The sequence below is a fragment of the Calliphora vicina genome, chromosome 2, assembly GCF_958450345.1.
Source record: "Calliphora vicina chromosome 2, idCalVici1.1, whole genome shotgun sequence".
NCBI lineage: Eukaryota > Metazoa > Arthropoda > Insecta > Diptera > Calliphoridae > Calliphora > Calliphora vicina.
In genome coordinates, this window is record NC_088781.1 from 42,520,728 (window position 1) to 42,540,792 (window position 20,065).

Below are 20,065 nucleotides of genomic sequence, written 5' to 3' on the forward strand. Positions count from 1 at the left end.
ACATGCAAACAGCATTTATTACATTTCTTTCATACATAATGCCCTCTTCATTCTCTTACTCAGTCTTTTCTGGAATATTAACTGCAGCTAGGCTTCAAACCAACAAGAGACAGGAACATGTTCTAGCATGTCCACTTGTGAAAGGAGTCTGAGTTGGATGTTAGTTTTTTTTCCCCAAGTATTGTTGCGCTAATGCTTGTGGGCTTTTGGGTTTCTAATGCTCTTTGCCTCTCTTTATGCTGATTGCATGTTGAGATTTTTGTTGAAAGCATTTTTTTTTGACATTCAATTTTTTTTTGGTTCTTAAAGAAAAATTGTCTCTAACTAGAAAATGTCCAGAAAAGAATTTTGATTCTTAGAAAGACAAACAACAGAAAAAAAAAATCAAATGCATACTTGGCTACTTTAAGTAGAGAAGAATGAAATTGAACATACAGACATACTTTAACACTGTGTGTACAATAGGCTGGCCCTTATTTTGGACTTAGATTTTCAATACTTCCAAGGTTTAAAATTGTTCTCTGTCATCTAAAATCAAAATGCTGACATTTTGAGCAAAATCTGATAACATTTGGTGATTGCACATTTTATTTGACTATTCTAGTTTTGGGTTAAAGTAGCAATATTCTAAACAAAAATTATTTTTCAAAATTTATTTATTTTGGAAAATATTGCTATTTTGCCATAAAACTCGAAATTTCAAATATAATTTGATACCTCCAAATGTTGTCAGATTTTGTCCAAATTGTTAGCATTTGGAAGCCCAATATAAGGTCCTTCCTAATGTCCACGTATGTATCTCTGCATTAGTCTTTAATGCAATAAAAATTTCACAAAAAAATTTTAAGCAAGAATGAAAAACACAAAGTCTTTTAAAAAAATCCCAAAAATTGCAAAAGTTTCAAATAACCAAAGGAAATGTAAGCAGACTAACAAACTCTAATTTCGAAAATGTCTTTGTTAAAGGACTTTTTTAGCTACAGTTACAAATATCTGGCAAATGTGTTACTGTTGTTGCTTATAGTAAATAATAAAATTTTCAACACCCTGTCTGTAATAAATAATTTTATATTCATAGATTTTGTTGTAAAATATGATTTTATAATGTTTTATTTTTTCGCTAGATTTAATTTTTATATGTCTGTTTTATCTATTTCTCTTTTTTTTTGTAACCACCACAAAAAATGGGGGGCATATTGAGTTTAACATTCCGTTTGTAACATATAGAAGGTGATGGTCCTATAAAATTCTAAGGCGATCTAACTATGTCTATTCGTATGTTGTAGGCATGATAGGGACTTGGGGAAAGGACGTACGGAGATGAAATTTTTCCCAAATATTCCTCGTTAAACAGACTTTTTCCCATCTTTCTTGCAAAATATGGATTCCGAGCCAATAGAACTGATTATCTTTTGAGGCCAAAAACTAATCAATCCAGTGTCCGATACTCTGTTCCGAAGTGGAGCGTATCCCAGACAGAGTGTTCTGCATGGATCGAAACAAATAGTAGTCAGACGGGACACGGTCTGGCCTATAAAGCGGGTGAGGCAAAACTTCCCAACCACTAATTAGTATTGTATCATGTGGCCGAGCATTGTCTTGATGGAATATTACAGGTCCCCGTGATTTTTTGGTCATATTTCAGTAGTTCTTAATAGATAACTTAGCGCCATTGATATTTGATTTTGGCGCCGATTCGGTTGGTGGCCGGGCTTCTTATGCGGTTTCTTACGGTTCGGGTTATCGTAACTGATCCATTTTTCATCGCAAGTAAAAATCATTTTCTTTTATAGCGTTCAAGCTGCATTTCAGACATACAACATAGTCTTTTAGGGTGTCTAAGCTTCAATTCGTATGGTATCCAATTTTCCAGCTTTTGGATGAATCTTGCTGCTTTCAAACGTTTTGAAAGTGGGTCCATAATTATATATGGCTGACATCTGAAAAATACATTATCCACTAGATATTGGTGGTGGGTATATATGATTCGGCATAGCCGAATAAAACACTCTAACTTGTTTTTATTTTAGTTTTGTTTATGAGTCATTTTTTTTGAAGATTTTTCCATACGAAATTATAGTTTTGTTAGAAATCAAACAGGCATATAAGAAGAAAATATGTATAGATATTTATGAGCAGCGTGGGTCGTAAAATAAGTGTGAAGAAAGATAAAATAATAAATGCTGTTGGGTAATTTATGTTTATCATGCAGACAAATATGACAGTTTTAATTGAAGTTTACTTGTCTGGTGTTTTTTTTAAAGCAATTCTGAAATAAGAAGTTTTGTTCAATTTGTTTGTTATATCTCAATTAAAAAAACTACATTTCAAAATACAATGTAAGAACAAGGAAATAAACTTCTTATTTTGTTGGGAACAGTTTTGGAAAGTGAAAATTTTACCTTCAATAACTTATTAGCCCACCCTCCATTATTACAACATTTAACCTAAGTGTAAATAGATGTAAGTAGGTACATGTAAGGATACTAAATATTTTTAACAACTATTCATACCATCTAAATACATTATGAATTAGTAATGGCTGCTGTGATAATCGCACTAACTCAATTCCAATGCAATACTTTTTAAGTTTTTGATTCAATTCCAACTAGAGTTAGAGCAAAGAGTGAATTATTTACCATAAAACCAAAAAAACTAATAATAAAATAAACAAAAATTATTACAATAAAACGAAAATAATGTTACTTTGAAAATTGTGTAAGAAATTTTATGGTTGTAACAACTTTGTAAAACATAAATTTTAACGAGTAATAGTTGAGTTGAATACAACCACAGTTAGCAACTGAAAAATATATAAATTATTATTACTGCGTATTCTAGCAAAAAATAACGAAAAATAATATAAAAAACAATAATTTCTAGTAAAATAAAATAAGAGTATAAAAGCACAGTGAGTTGAAGTAATAAATACGTGCGTGTAAATCATTATTACATGTTACAACTGAGCTGTTTGTTGGCCAAAACGATTTCGAGGAGTTTTCGTGCCAATATGACATTTTTTTTTAAATATATGAGTGTGATAATTGCTTTATTTTTACAAAGGAAAATTAAATTATTTAAAATTTATTATGTAAGGAACCACAATAGATTAAATACTAAACTGAAATTAATATGAACGTTTAAAAATTACAATAATTTTTTAAGTTTTTCTGTGAAATCTTAACACAGTACTTAAAACAGATTGAACATTTTTGTAGCACTACTAACTTAACCCTTATTTTTAATTAACCAACTAAACTCCAAATATTACACAGTTGCTTAAATCTTATCCACATGCTTCTTTATGTAAAAAAAACAACCGAAACAATTTCCAATATATCTTATCTAAGTAAATATTAACTCATAATTCGTTCTCCATTCTGGTTAAATACACTTTATGGCATCCGCAATAACAACAACAGAGAGATGAAAAAAAGAAATCAAAAATCCACAATGAAAACTTATTTAATGGACTTCGAGGCACCAAATGTATATTGGAAAAATGAATGTGAGACATACCCAACAGTTCTAGTAACAAACCCCAAAATAGTAATGAACTAGAACTGAACTAGAACTGAACTAGAACTGAACTAGAACTGAACTAGAACTGAACTAGAACTGAACTAGAACTGAACTAGAACTGAACTAGAACTGAACTAGAACTGAACTAGAACTGAACTAGAACTGAACTAGAACTGAACTAGAACTGAACTAGAACTGAACTAGAACTGAACTAGAACTGAACTAGAACTGAACTAGAACTGAACTAGAACTGAACTAGAACTGAACTAGAACTGAACTAGAACTGAACTAGAACTGAACTAGAACTGAACTAGAACTGAACTAGAACTGAACTAGAACTGAACTAGAACTGAACTAGAACTGAACTAGAACTGAACTAGAACTGAACTAGAACTGAACTAGAACTGAACTAGAACTGAACTAGAACTGAACTAGAACTGAACTAGAACTGAACTAGAACTGAACTAGAACTGAACTAGAACTGAACTAGAACTGAACTAGAACTGAACTAGAACTGAACTAGAACTGAACTAGAACTGAACTAGAACTGAACTAGAACTGAACTAGAACTGAACTAGAACTGAACTAGAACTGAACTAGAACTGAACTAGAACTGAACTAGAACTGAACTAGAACTGAACTAGAACTGAACTAGAACTGAACTAGAACTGAACTAGAACTGAACTAGAACTGAACTAGAACTGAACTAGAACTGAACTAGAACTGAACTAGAACTGAACTAGAACTGAACTAGAACTGAACTAGAACTGAACTAGAACTGAACTAGAACTGAACTAGAACTGAACTAGAACTGAACTAATGAAAACTATTATGTTAAAAGGGCAGAGAGAATACAATTGGTTACTTTATACATCCCATGTAATCTAGCGTGAAGACAATGCCACTTAAGTGTCTCTAAGTAATCTGGAGTGTAGTCACTTTAAACGTTTTTTGAGTAATTTGTACAAACTAGTTTTATACAAATTGTATTGATATAATTCTCATACAGTTTATTTTTATATTTGCTAAAGAATACTGATATCCCATGTAACATAGCGTGAAGTCAATAGTCACTTTTGTGTCCCTTAGTAACCTATAGTGAAATCATTTTAAACGTTTGTTTACAAGTAATCGTTTATTGGACTGTCTATGATAAGGAGTGAGATCGAAAAATTCTTAACATACATATATGTTTATAAAAAAGAAACCACTAAACTTACAGCTTTAATTTTTTTTTTATTTGATTGAAATTATTATTACAATTTACAAAAAAAATTATTTTTATAGTTTTAATCACTAGTGATGAAATTTTGAACCTTTTTCGGAAACCCTTCCATTAACGTTTTTATAGTGCTTTCTGTCACTTTGCTCGAACATGTAGTCCATCTCCGTTTAAAATCTACCACACTTTTGGACACCTTTTTTGTACTCTTCAATTCTCTTTTAACAAGAGCCCAATATCTCTCCACTGGCCTTAGCTCCGGGCAGTTTGGAGGATTTGCCTCTCTTGGTACAAATACCACATTATTGTTCTTGTACCACTCAAGGGCTTGTTTGCCATAGTGACAGGATGCCAAGTCAGGCCAAAAATAAGTGGACACATTATGAAGTCTTATGAATGGAAGCAGCCTTTTTTGTAAACATTCCTTGATGTAAATTTCGGTATTTATAGAGCCCGTTGTAACAAATGAGTGGCTTCTTTTGCCGCAACTGCATATTGCTTGCCATACCAAGAACTTTCTGGGAAATTTTGTCTGCTTTTGGGTCCTAAACTTTTCTTCAACATTCCCTCGAGCATCAGCAACATAAAATTTTTGACCTGGAAGTTGCGAAAAATCTGCCAGAACATACGTTTCGTCATCCATTATGCAGCAAGAATATTTTTTTATAAAACTTGACTTCAATTTCCGTGCTCTGTTTTTGGCCTCTAAATTTTTAGTAGCGTTCCTGTCAGGAACTTTTTGAGCCTTGTATGTTTTTAAACCTGCATTAGCTTTAACTTTTCGTACCAAATAGTCCGAGCACTGAGCTAACCGGGCTGCTTTCCTACCGGATGTGTTGGGAGCTCTTTTGAAAATGCGTTCTATTTTTTTGGCTTTAGAAACATCATGTCGACCATTCCTTCTACCTGAACCAGGTTTTCTATCAACTGACAAGTTCTCCCGGTACTGTTTAATAACATTGGAAACAGTTTGACGGCAGACCTTTGTATGCTTGGCCAACTTTTTGTAAGACCAAGTTGGGTTTTGTTGAAAATATTTAATAATTTCAGTACGCACTTTTTTCTGGTCACTCATTTTAATCAGATTAACAAAAAAATTAATATAATTGACATTACACATAATAACTGACATGTTTTTCAAAGGTAACTTGATCAAAAAAAAATTCAAATAATACTTGGGTTAAAAAATGTAATGAAAAACGTGTGTTAAGAATTTTTCGATCTCACTCCTTATGTAGTTTTAGATGACTATTTGTAGTCAATTACCACCCGTACATGTTAAAATTACTAGTTATGCAGCTGATAAAGTAACCAGTTAGGTAGCTATTAAAGTAACCGACGCTATGTAACCAGTATGTGAATCCAATGCGTTGGCTACTTTGGACCAGCTATCAGACAGTCTCATTGTAATCAAAAAATTTCAAAATAACTAGTCACGTAGCTACTGAAATAACTAGTTCCCACCCTAAGTGATGGGTAAAATCACTATTTCGGGACTGTCTCATAGAACTGCTGGGTAGTTACAACTAAACACACAAGGACACTTCAACATACACATTCGCACATTCAAATATGTATTTATTCACTCATACACATGAGCATATTTATATGTATCTACATATGTATTTATTATGAATGATTTGCTGTTGCTGTATTACAATACAACCAAACCAACTGCCATAAAATTTAACTAGAAATCAACCACAAAAAAACGAATGTAAAACAAGAGTAAAAAAAACTAATAACACACACATCCATAGAAAACATTACTAAATATTACTGTGGAAAAAATCCCTATATAGACAAATAGAGAAGAAGGGAAAAAACGGCATCTGCATACGCAGCAGGATATGGTCAAGATGGCGGCATATGCATGGACGCCGGAATTAAAAAAAACACATACATTCACTTACAATCATGTGTTTGTGTAACATGAGATGTGTGTGTAAGAGTGTGTGAAAATCCTACATGCTGTAAAAACAAGTATAAAGGGAATTGCGTACAAATCGTATTGAAAATGTAACATTTTTCTATTTGTTTAATAAAGCTGTAACAATAAAGCAGATAAAATGTATGAAGGACATAGATTCAATTTCGTAGTAGTATCCGAAACTAGGAGAACAGAACAAAAACTAGAACAGAACTAGAACAGAACTAGAACAGAACTAGAACAGAACTAGAACAGAACTAGAACAGAACTAGAACAGAACTAGAACAGAACTAGAACAGAACTAGAACAGAACTAGAACAGAACTAGAACAGAACTAGAACAGAACTAGAACAGAACTAGAACAGAACTAGAACAGAACTAGAACAGAACTAGAACAGAACTAGAACAGAACTAGAACAGAACTAGAACAGAACTAGAACAGAACTAGAACAGAACTAGAACAGAACTAGAACAGAACTAGAACAGAACTAGAACAGAACTAGAACAGAACTAGAACAGAACTAGAACAGAACTAGAACAGAACTAGAACAGAACTAGAACAGAACTAGAACAGAACTAGAACAGAACTAGAACAGAACTAGAACAGAACTAGAACAGAACTAGAACAGAACTAGAACAGAACTAGAACAGAACTAGAACAGAACTAGAACAGAACTAGAACAGAACTAGAACAGAACTAGAACAGAACTAGAACAGAACTAGAACAGAACTAGAACAGAACTAGAACAGAACTAGAACAGAACTAGAACAGAACTAGAACAGAACTAGAACAGAACTAGAACAGAACTAGAACAGAACTAGAACAGAACTAGAACAGAACTAGAACAGAACTAGAACAGAACTAGAACAGAACTAGAACAGAACTAGAACAGAACTAGAACAGAACTAGAACAGAACTAGAACAGAACTAGAACAGAACTAGAACAGAACTAGAACAGAACTAGAACAGAACTAGAACAGAACTAGAACAGAACTAGAACAGAACTAGAACAGAACTAGAACAGAACTAGAACAGAACTAGAACAGAACTAGAACAGAACTAGAACAGAACTAGAACAGAACTAGAACAGAACTAGAACAGAACTAGAACAGAACTAGAACAGAACTAGAACAGAACTAGAACAGAACTAGAACAGAACTAGAACAGAACTAGAACAGAACTAGAACAGAACTAGAACAGAACTAGAACAGAACTAGAACAGAACTAGAACAGAACTAGAACAGAACTAGAACAGAACTAGAACAGAACTAGAACAGAACTAGAACAGAACTAGAACAGAACTAGAACAGAACTAGAACAGAACTAGAACAGAACTAGAACAGAACTAGAACAGAACTAGAACAGAACTAGAACAGAACTAGAACAGAACTAGAACAGAACTAGAACAGAACTAGAACAGAACTAGAACAGAACTAGAACAGAACTAGAACAGAACTAGAACAGAACTAGAACAGAACTAGAACAGAACTAGAACAGAACTAGAACAGAACTAGAACAGAACTAGAACAGAACTAGAACAGAACTAGAACAGAACTAGAACAGAACTAGAACAGAACTAGAACAGAACTAGAACAGAACTAGAACAGAACTAGAACAGAACTAGAACAGAACTAGAACAGAACTAGAACAGAACTAGAACAGAACTAGAACAGAACTAGAACAGAACTAGAACAGAACTAGAACAGAACTAGAACAGAACTAGAACAGAACTAGAACAGAACTAGAACAGAACTAGAACAGAACTAGAACAGAACTAGAACAGAACTAGAACAGAACTAGAACAGAACTAGAACAGAACTAGAACAGAACTAGAACAGAACTAGAACAGAACTAGAACAGAACTAGAACAGAACTAGAACAGAACTAGAACAGAACTAGAACAGAACTAGAACAGAACTAGAACAGAACTAGAACAGAACTAGAACAGAACTAGAACAGAACTAGAACAGAACTAGAACAGAACTAGAACAGAACTAGAACAGAACTAGAACAGAACTAGAACAGAACTAGAACAGAACTAGAACAGAACTAGAACAGAACTAGAACAGAACTAGAACAGAACTAGAACAGAACTAGAACAGAACTAGAACAGAACTAGAACAGAACTAGAACAGAACTAGAACAGAACTAGAACAGAACTAGAACAGAACTAGAACAGAACTAGAACAGAACTAGAACAGAACTAGAACAGAACTAGAACAGAACTAGAACAGAACTAGAACAGAACTAGAACAGAACTAGAACAGAACTAGAACAGAACTAGAACAGAACTAGAACAGAACTAGAACAGAACTAGAACAGAACTAGAACAGAACTAGAACAGAACTAGAACAGAACTAGAACAGAACTAGAACAGAACTAGAACAGAACTAGAACAGAACTAGAACAGAACTAGAACAGAACTAGAACAGAACTAGAACAGAACTAGAACAGAACTAGAACAGAACTAGAACAGAACTAGAACAGAACTAGAACAGAACTAGAACAGAACTAGAACAGAACTAGAACAGAACTAGAACAGAACTAGAACAGAACTAGAACAGAACTAGAACAGAACTAGAACAGAACTAGAACAGAACTAGAACAGAACTAGAACAGAACTAGAACAGAACTAGAACAGAACTAGAACAGAACTAGAACAGAACTAGAACAGAACTAGAACAGAACTAGAACAGAACTAGAACAGAACTAGAACAGAACTAGAACAGAACTAGAACAGAACTAGAACAGAACTAGAACAGAACTAGAACAGAACTAGAACAGAACTAGAACAGAACTAGAACAGAACTAGAACAGAACTAGAACAGAACTAGAACAGAACTAGAACAGAACTAGAACAGAACTAGAACAGAACTAGAACAGAACTAGAACAGAACTAGAACAGAACTAGAACAGAACTAGAACAGAACTAGAACAGAACTAGAACAGAACTAGAACAGAACTAGAACAGAACTAGAACAGAACTAGAACAGAACTAGAACAGAACTAGAACAGAACTAGAACAGAACTAGAACAGAACTAGAACAGAACTAGAACAGAACTAGAACAGAACTAGAACAGAACTAGAACAGAACTAGAACAGAACTAGAACAGAACTAGAACAGAACTAGAACAGAACTAGAACAGAACTAGAACAGAACTAGAACAGAACTAGAACAGAACTAGAACAGAACTAGAACAGAACTAGAACAGAACTAGAACAGAACTAGAACAGAACTAGAACAGAACTAGAACTAGGAATTAAAAAAAACACATACATTCACTTACAATCATGTGTTTGTGTAACATGAGATGTGTGTGTAAGAGTGTGTGAAAATCCTACATGCTGTAAAAACAAGTATAAAGGGAATTGCGTACAAATCGTATTGAAAATGTAACATTTTTCTATTTGTTTAATAAAGCTGTAACAATAAAGCAGATAAAATGTATGAAGGACATAGATTCAATTTCGTAGTAGTATCCGAAACTAGGAGAACAGAACAAAAACTAGAACAGAACTAGAACAGAACTAGAACAGAACTAGAACAGAACTAGAACAGAACTAGAACAGAACTAGAACAGAACTAGAACAGAACTAGAACAGAACTAGAACAGAACTAGAACAGAACTAGAACAGAACTAGAACAGAACTAGAACAGAACTAGAACAGAACTAGAACAGAACTAGAACAGAACTAGAACAGAACTAGAACAGAACTAGAACAGAACTAGAACAGAACTAGAACAGAACTAGAACAGAACTAGAACAGAACTAGAACAGAACTAGAACAGAACTAGAACAGAACTAGAACAGAACTAGAACAGAACTAGAACAGAACTAGAACAGAACTAGAACAGAACTAGAACAGAACTAGAACAGAACTAGAACAGAACTAGAACAGAACTAGAACAGAACTAGAACAGAACTAGAACAGAACTAGAACAGAACTAGAACAGAACTAGAACAGAACTAGAACAGAACTAGAACAGAACTAGAACAGAACTAGAACAGAACTAGAACAGAACTAGAACAGAACTAGAACAGAACTAGAACAGAACTAGAACAGAACTAGAACAGAACTAGAACAGAACTAGAACAGAACTAGAACAGAACTAGAACAGAACTAGAACAGAACTAGAACAGAACTAGAACAGAACTAGAACAGAACTAGAACAGAACTAGAACAGAACTAGAACAGAACTAGAACAGAACTAGAACAGAACTAGAACAGAACTAGAACAGAACTAGAACAGAACTAGAACAGAACTAGAACAGAACTAGAACAGAACTAGAACAGAACTAGAACAGAACTAGAACAGAACTAGAACAGAACTAGAACAGAACTAGAACAGAACTAGAACAGAACTAGAACAGAACTAGAACAGAACTAGAACAGAACTAGAACAGAACTAGAACAGAACTAGAACAGAACTAGAACAGAACTAGAACAGAACTAGAACAGAACTAGAACAGAACTAGAACAGAACTAGAACAGAACTAGAACAGAACTAGAACAGAACTAGAACAGAACTAGAACAGAACTAGAACAGAACTAGAACAGAACTAGAACAGAACTAGAACAGAACTAGAACAGAACTAGAACAGAACTAGAACAGAACTAGAACAGAACTAGAACAGAACTAGAACAGAACTAGAACAGAACTAGAACAGAACTAGAACAGAACTAGAACAGAACTAGAACAGAACTAGAACAGAACTAGAACAGAACTAGAACAGAACTAGAACAGAACTAGAACAGAACTAGAACAGAACTAGAACAGAACTAGAACAGAACTAGAACAGAACTAGAACAGAACTAGAACAGAACTAGAACAGAACTAGAACAGAACTAGAACAGAACTAGAACAGAACTAGAACAGAACTAGAACAGAACTAGAACAGAACTAGAACAGAACTAGAACAGAACTAGAACAGAACTAGAACAGAACTAGAACAGAACTAGAACAGAACTAGAACAGAACTAGAACAGAACTAGAACAGAACTAGAACAGAACTAGAACAGAACTAGAACAGAACTAGAACAGAACTAGAACAGAACTAGAACAGAACTAGAACAGAACTAGAACAGAACTAGAACAGAACTAGAACAGAACTAGAACAGAACTAGAACAGAACTAGAACAGAACTAGAACAGAACTAGAACAGAACTAGAACAGAACTAGAACAGAACTAGAACAGAACTAGAACAGAACTAGAACAGAACTAGAACAGAACTAGAACAGAACTAGAACAGAACTAGAACAGAACTAGAACAGAACTAGAACAGAACTAGAACAGAACTAGAACAGAACTAGAACAGAACTAGAACAGAACTAGAACAGAACTAGAACAGAACTAGAACAGAACTAGAACAGAACTAGAACAGAACTAGAACAGAACTAGAACAGAACTAGAACAGAACTAGAACAGAACTAGAACAGAACTAGAACAGAACTAGAACAGAACTAGAACAGAACTAGAACAGAACTAGAACAGAACTAGAACAGAACTAGAACAGAACTAGAACAGAACTAGAACAGAACTAGAACAGAACTAGAACAGAACTAGAACAGAACTAGAACAGAACTAGAACAGAACTAGAACAGAACTAGAACAGAACTAGAACAGAACTAGAACAGAACTAGAACAGAACTAGAACAGAACTAGAACAGAACTAGAACAGAACTAGAACAGAACTAGAACAGAACTAGAACAGAACTAGAACAGAACTAGAACAGAACTAGAACAGAACTAGAACAGAACTAGAACAGAACTAGAACAGAACTAGAACAGAACTAGAACAGAACTAGAACAGAACTAGAACAGAACTAGAACAGAACTAGAACAGAACTAGAACAGAACTAGAACAGAACTAGAACAGAACTAGAACAGAACTAGAACAGAACTAGAACAGAACTAGAACAGAACTAGAACAGAACTAGAACAGAACTAGAACAGAACTAGAACAGAACTAGAACAGAACTAGAACAGAACTAGAACAGAACTAGAACAGAACTAGAACAGAACTAGAACAGAACTAGAACAGAACTAGAACAGAACTAGAACAGAACTAGAACAGAACTAGAACAGAACTAGAACAGAACTAGAACAGAACTAGAACAGAACTAGAACAGAACTAGAACAGAACTAGAACAGAACTAGAACAGAACTAGAACAGAACTAGAACAGAACTAGAACAGAACTAGAACAGAACTAGAACAGAACTAGAACAGAACTAGAACAGAACTAGAACAGAACTAGAACAGAACTAGAACAGAACTAGAACAGAACTAGAACAGAACTAGAACAGAACTAGAACAGAACTAGAACAGAACTAGAACAGAACTAGAACAGAACTAGAACAGAACTAGAACAGAACTAGAACAGAACTAGAACAGAACTAGAACAGAACTAGAACAGAACTAGAACAGAACTAGAACAGAACTAGAACAGAACTAGAACAGAACTAGAACAGAACTAGAACAGAACTAGAACAGAACTAGAACAGAACTAGAACAGAACTAGAACAGAACTAGAACAGAACTAGAACAGAACTAGAACAGAACTAGAACAGAACTAGAACAGAACTAGAACAGAACTAGAACAGAACTAGAACAGAACTAGAACAGAACTAGAACAGAACTAGAACAGAACTAGAACAGAACTAGAACAGAACTAGAACAGAACTAGAACAGAACTAGAACAGAACTAGAACAGAACTAGAACAGAACTAGAACAGAACTAGAACAGAACTAGAACAGAACTAGAACAGAACTAGAACAGAACTAGAACAGAACTAGAACAGAACTAGAACAGAACTAGAACAGAACTAGAACAGAACTAGAACAGAACTAGAACAGAACTAGAACAGAACTAGAACAGAACTAGAACAGAACTAGAACAGAACTAGAACAGAACTAGAACAGAACTAGAACAGAACTAGAACAGAACTAGAACAGAACTAGAACAGAACTAGAACAGAACTAGAACAGAACTAGAACAGAACTAGAACAGAACTAGAACAGAACTAGAACAGAACTAGAACAGAACTAGAACAGAACTAGAACAGAACTAGAACAGAACTAGAACAGAACTAGAACAGAACTAGAACAGAACTAGAACAGAACTAGAACAGAACTAGAACAGAACTAGAACAGAACTAGAACAGAACTAGAACAGAACTAGAACAGAACTAGAACAGAACTAGAACAGAACTAGAACAGAACTAGAACAGAACTAGAACAGAACTAGAACAGAACTAGAACAGAACTAGAACAGAACTAGAACAGAACTAGAACAGAACTAGAACAGAACTAGAACAGAACTAGAACAGAACTAGAACAGAACTAGAACAGAACTAGAACAGAACTAGAACAGAACTAGAACAGAACTAGAACAGAACTAGAACAGAACTAGAACAGAACTAGAACAGAACTAGAACAGAACTAGAACAGAACTAGAACAGAACTAGAACAGAACTAGAACAGAACTAGAACAGAACTAGAACAGAACTAGAACAGAACTAGAACAGAACTAGAACAGAACTAGAACAGAACTAGAACAGAACTAGAACAGAACTAGAACAGAACTAGAACAGAACTAGAACAGAACTAGAACAGAACTAGAACAGAACTAGAACAGAACTAGAACAGAACTAGAACAGAACTAGAACAGAACTAGAACAGAACTAGAACAGAACTAGAACAGAACTAGAACAGAACTAGAACAGAACTAGAACAGAACTAGAACAGAACTAGAACAGAACTAGAACAGAACTAGAACAGAACTAGAACAGAACTAGAACAGAACTAGAACAGAACTAGAACAGAACTAGAACAGAACTAGAACAGAACTAGAACAGAACTAGAACAGAACTAGAACAGAACTAGAACAGAACTAGAACAGAACTAGAACAGAACTAGAACAGAACTAGAACAGAACTAGAACAGAACTAGAACAGAACTAGAACAGAACTAGAACAGAACTAGAACAGAACTAGAACAGAACTAGAACAGAACTAGAACAGAACTAGAACAGAACTAGAACAGAACTAGAACAGAACTAGAACAGAACTAGAACAGAACTAGAACAGAACTAGAACAGAACTAGAACAGAACTAGAACAGAACTAGAACAGAACTAGAACAGAACTAGAACAGAACAGAACTAGAACAGAACTACGACGGTAACAAACCAACCACAAAACTTAAAATGTAAAACTACCATCCTGTTAACTAAGGAAGAGTTTCTTTCCTCTTCCTTAGTTAATAGGATATTTAAAGAAGAACTATACCACCATTTAATGGAAAAAGAGAAATAATTCATAAAAAAACTATCAACGTTCCTTCAACAAATACACATATTGAATAGTAAGGATTGTAATAAAAAGTACACTCACCCCGAAATATCTTGCGTTTGCCAGCAATTTGTAGAGGCAATGAAACACCGGCATCCAGTTGCAATACAACACGAGGAGGAGGAGGAGGAACAGCAGTTGAAGGAGATGGTGTTGCTGATGAAGAGCTGTTTGAGGCCACAGCCGTTGCTGCAGTAGTTGATTTTATGCGTAGCGGAGAATTTTGTGAATTTGCCAATGAAGCCTGGTGATGTTGCTGGCTTAGATCAGTTGAAGGAGATGGTGTTGCTGATGAAGAGCTGTTTGAGGCCACAGCCGTTGCTGCAGTAGTTGATTTTATGCGTAGCGGAGAATTTTGTGAATTTGCCAATGAAGCCTGGTGATGTTGCTGGCTTAGATGGTGTAAATGGTGATGAAGTTGTGCCTGATTTTGTTGTTGTTGATGTTGCGGTGCAGCATGATATTGAGCTGTTACAGTTAAAGGATATTGTGAAGGATTTAAACAAACTGTATTTTGTTGCTGCATTATGTTTGGGTTAGATGGTGATGATGAAGTTGCTGCTTGATTTGTTATTGGCGCCAGGGGAGTTGTAATTGTAACAGCTGTTGGTGGTGGTCCATGAGCTGGGCATATCGAACGTATTTCACCATTTATATCCATATAAATGGGAGTTGTTGTTGTTGCTGAGGCTGCATTGTTGTTAGATGAGCTGGCGGGCTCCAATAAAGGCCATGAACCAACTCCTGCTCCACCAGCACCCACCGCAGCTATTAAATGTATCGGCAAAAGATGTTGGTGATGATGTGAGGCCGGATTCGTAGTGGCCACATTCATAACAGCAGCTGCAGCTGTTGCCGTGGATGATAAATTGCCATTATTATTATTGGTTGTTGTCGTAGCAGTGGCTGCAGCTGGCAGGTGTATATGGGGCATACCCTGACCTGCTAAAGAGGCGGCAGTCATTGCCAAAATATTTTGAGCACAATGTTGTTGATGCTGATGATGATGATGAGAGGGATGATTATGAGTTTGTAAAATATGCTGGTGTTGTGGTGGTGGAGGAGGTGGTTGCAGCTGTAGATGGTGATGCTGTTGGGCTAAGAACAATTGGTGCTGCTGTTGGTGTTGTGAGGGTGACACCTGTTGTTGCTGTTGCATTAAATGCTGCTGATTTGCTGTGTTTAAACATAAAGCATGCAACATGTTGTTGGCTAAAATTTGTTGCTGTTGTTGCTGCTGCTGCTGCTGCTGCTGCTGGTGATAGTAAATTGTGGTTTGCTCATAGTTTACCAAAGTAGTTGAGTTTGCCGTTGCAGGGGCGGCTAATGAAACCTTAAGCTCTTGATTTTTATTGGCCGCTGGCTGAAATGGTGGAGCCAATGGTGTCAGCTTGGACTTTAAAGCCTTTAGCAGAGTCTTGGTGGGCGTAGGCGTTGGAGTTTTAACACTGACCGTTGGTTTATTATTCTTTATTTTCACTTCCCGTTTTTCCACACGCGTCAATTCCCGAGCCACATCACAATTTAAACTTTGCATTAACCGTTCCGCAGCCGTTATACCGGTATAACGGCGCGTATTATTATTATCATCTACACTGCGATTAGAGGATGTATTATTTGTGGCATAAACCGAACGTTTACTGCGTTTAAACGGCGAATTACCGACCGACGACGAAACTTTTGTTTTAAATTGCGCTGCCTTGTTGGGCTTAACTGTTGTTTTATCACTTTTATACAATGCTTGAGCATTGTCAATAACTTGATAGCTTTCGCCTATAAAGGCCACCAATTCGGAGCAGGAAAAATTTAATGCCGGATTAATATAAATCGGTGCTGATTTCGAGCCACTGGGTAACTCCAATTGGGAGTTAGTTTCATCTTCGTTAACGATTGTTGGTGGTTGTTGTTCCTCTTTGTTGGTTTTGCACTCCTTAACATTTCTGCACTTGACATCATTTGCGGCAGTATGTTTGCCCTCACAATTGTTGTCGATAACCTGTTCGATTATTCGAAAATTTTCAAAATCTATTATACGTTCTTCATACACACAGCTGCGTGAATAATTTGGCAGGTCATTCTCTTCAATATCGTTATCAGAATTAGCTGCTGCTTCATCATCATCCTGATCATTGTCATCATTTTCATTCTCATTAATTAGGAAACCGTTTTCCACAATCGACAACACATGGTGGGCACCGCCACCCTCATTACAAAAACACACGCAATTATTGGAGCAGGCCAAACTACCATTTTCCACAATTTCCGGGGAGCCTAAAGCTTCATCATCATTTGCTGAGTTATCACAGCTGTTGTCATCAACAATTTCCAGCTTTTGAAATTCATCTTCCGTAATTATACTTTGTTGAGGCATTTCCTTTAGTTCTTCGTTAGCTATAGAGGCTAACTTTAAGTTATCGTTATTAATTTTCGTTTTCAACACCAAATCTTTAGTTTCTGTGTCTGCTTTGCCGCAATCTTCCAAAGTTTTCGTTTCGTTTTGTGTCCCATTGTGTTCTTTGGAATATATTTGCATAGTTATCGATAAGTTATGACTTTCCTGTGAAAATTAAGAATATTTTAGAAAAATACCACAACAAAATTTCAAAATCAATTTTAGATTTTTCCGAAAAAAGTTTTGAAAAATTCCAAGAATGGGATTTTTTTAGTTTTTTGACTATAATATCCATATCTAGGGCGAGGTTATCGGAACCCTTTACAAAATAATTACAGAACATATTTTTTGCCATCTCAAATGGATTTCCATATTTTGATATCGACTATGGGATTTTAAAATTTTTGCCCTAAAGTTGAATTTTACATAAAAAGTAGGCGTTTTTTGGATGGACCTGGTCGCCTCAGTACCAAAAATTTTCAAATTATTTTTCAATTCAAATTTATTATGTCAATTTAGCTTTTCAAAAAGTATAAATTCCTTAGACATATTTTTGGAATTTTTTTTTTTATATAACTTAAAAAGAAAAAAAGGTATTTTTTTAAAAAAAACTATCGTTTTTTTAATTTTTGTAAATTAAAATACACATAACTTTGGAGTCAGTCCTGATTTTTAAACAATCCATTTTATACCCTTCACCTTCGTGAAAAGGGTATACATATATAAGTTTGTCATTTTGTTTGTAATTTCCACAATATAATTTTCCGACCCTATAAAGTATATATATTGTGGATCCTTATAGATAACGGAGTCGATTAAACCATGTCCGTCTGTCTGTTGAAATCAACTTTCCGAAGCCCCCAACTAACTTACATACACGATTCATACATCAATATCTCCGGAATTCTTCCGGCTCGGTTGCTATTTAAAATCGGAAAAATTGGTCCACAAATGGGAAAAATAAGGAAAAAACCAAGACAACTTCGATTTTTGACCTATATCTGGATTACTAAGTCATTAATATAGACAATATAGACATCTAATGATAGATATTTTAAAGAAATTTGAAACGACATATATAGGACCCTATAATGGGTCAAAATCGGAAAAAATATTTTTTAAGCCGATTTTTTTTTCACCAAAAAAAAATTTAAAAAACAAAAAAAAAAGAGTTTTAAATTTAAAACAAGTAAGAAAGTATGGTCGGTCAAGCCCGACCATATAATACCCTACACTAAGTAAAAGAGCAAAAACATTTTTCTTTTAAAATTTCAATAATTTATATTTTTGAGTGATTTTCGTAAGTGGTGCCTTATATGGGAGCTATGTCCAATTATGGACCGATCACCATGAAATTAGGTCGTGTGATTTATGTCTACATGAAAGTTTAATATGTTGAATTTTATGAGTATACCAACATTTTTAATCGATATATGCACGTTAAAGTGATTTTCGGAAGCGGTCTATATGGGAGCTGTGACTAATTATGGACCGATCGTGACAAAATTTGGTGACATGAATTTTGTGTATATAAAACTTATTTGGATCGAAATTTGTAGAGATACATATATAAATTAAACATTTATGACCGATAAAGTCCAATTTCGGGAGGACATTTGTATGGGGGCTAGGTGAAATAATGGACCGATTTCAGCCAGTTTCAATATGTACCAAATTTCATCGAAATATCTTCAAAATTGCGACCTGTACTCTGCGCACAAGGTTTACATGGACAGCCAGCCAGCCAGCCAGCCGACCAGACGGACGGACGGACGAACATCGTTTAATCGACTCAAAAAGTGATTCTAAGTCGATCGGTATACTTTAAGGTGGGTGTTACACTAATATTTTTGGTCGTTACAAACATCTGCACAAACGCATTATACCCTCCCCACTATGGTGGTGTAGGGTATAAAAAAAGAGTTTTAAATTTTGAAATAACAATTCGAAAAAAAATTTTACAAAAAATAAAAAAACAACTTTGGAAAAAAAAATTGTGTTTACCTAAAAATATTTAAAATTTGTATTTTGAAGTATAATTTATTGAAGGATGTGTATTAGAGTGACAGCCGATTTTTTTTTTTAGATTTCAAAGAGTGCCGGGTGGAATATTGTGACACTAGGCCTAAATGTTAAGAGCTGAAAATTTGAGCCAAATCGGGCAACGATTTCTGGACGCGCATCGAGGTCAAAGTTCAGATATATGCAAAATTTTACTGTTAATATGGAATAAATAGGTGAAACTCGTTAACTTTCTGCATTGTTTTCTAGAAATGTGTAGATTTATTTATATTAATGAATATTACATTAAAAAAAAAGTTTTGGAAATTAACCCTGTATCTCCTTTGGTTCAAAATGACCCAAAAACTGTATTATCGCCAAAATTAGAGAAAAATGCTAATTTTTCAGTTTTTGAAAAAATTTTGCTACTAAATAAATACTTTTGCAATTGAATGCAAAAGAATCGAAATATGTACGTAATTATCGTTGTAATGAGATATAAATGAAAAAATTTGTTTAAAAAATTTTAAAGTTATTACAAATTCGCCAGACCATTGACGTGTTTCAGGCCACTTGAACAAAAAATTTAGAAAAAAAATTAAGAAATTTCGAGAAAAATTAAAAGAAAAGCTCATTTCTACT

General features: G+C 34.7%; 1 protein-coding gene across 1 annotated transcript in view; it reads right to left on the reverse strand.

Moving 5' to 3' along the window:
• Positions 1–20,065, reverse strand: part of LOC135950406 (alpha-protein kinase 1-like) — a 246,888-nt gene that overhangs the window by 160,680 nt on the left and 66,143 nt on the right. Inside the window, exon 3 of the mRNA XM_065499951.1 lies at positions 15,073–17,587. Coding sequence (XP_065356023.1) covers positions 15,073–17,587 — 2,515 coding nt within the window. The remainder of the gene's footprint in view (positions 1–15,072; positions 17,588–20,065) is intronic.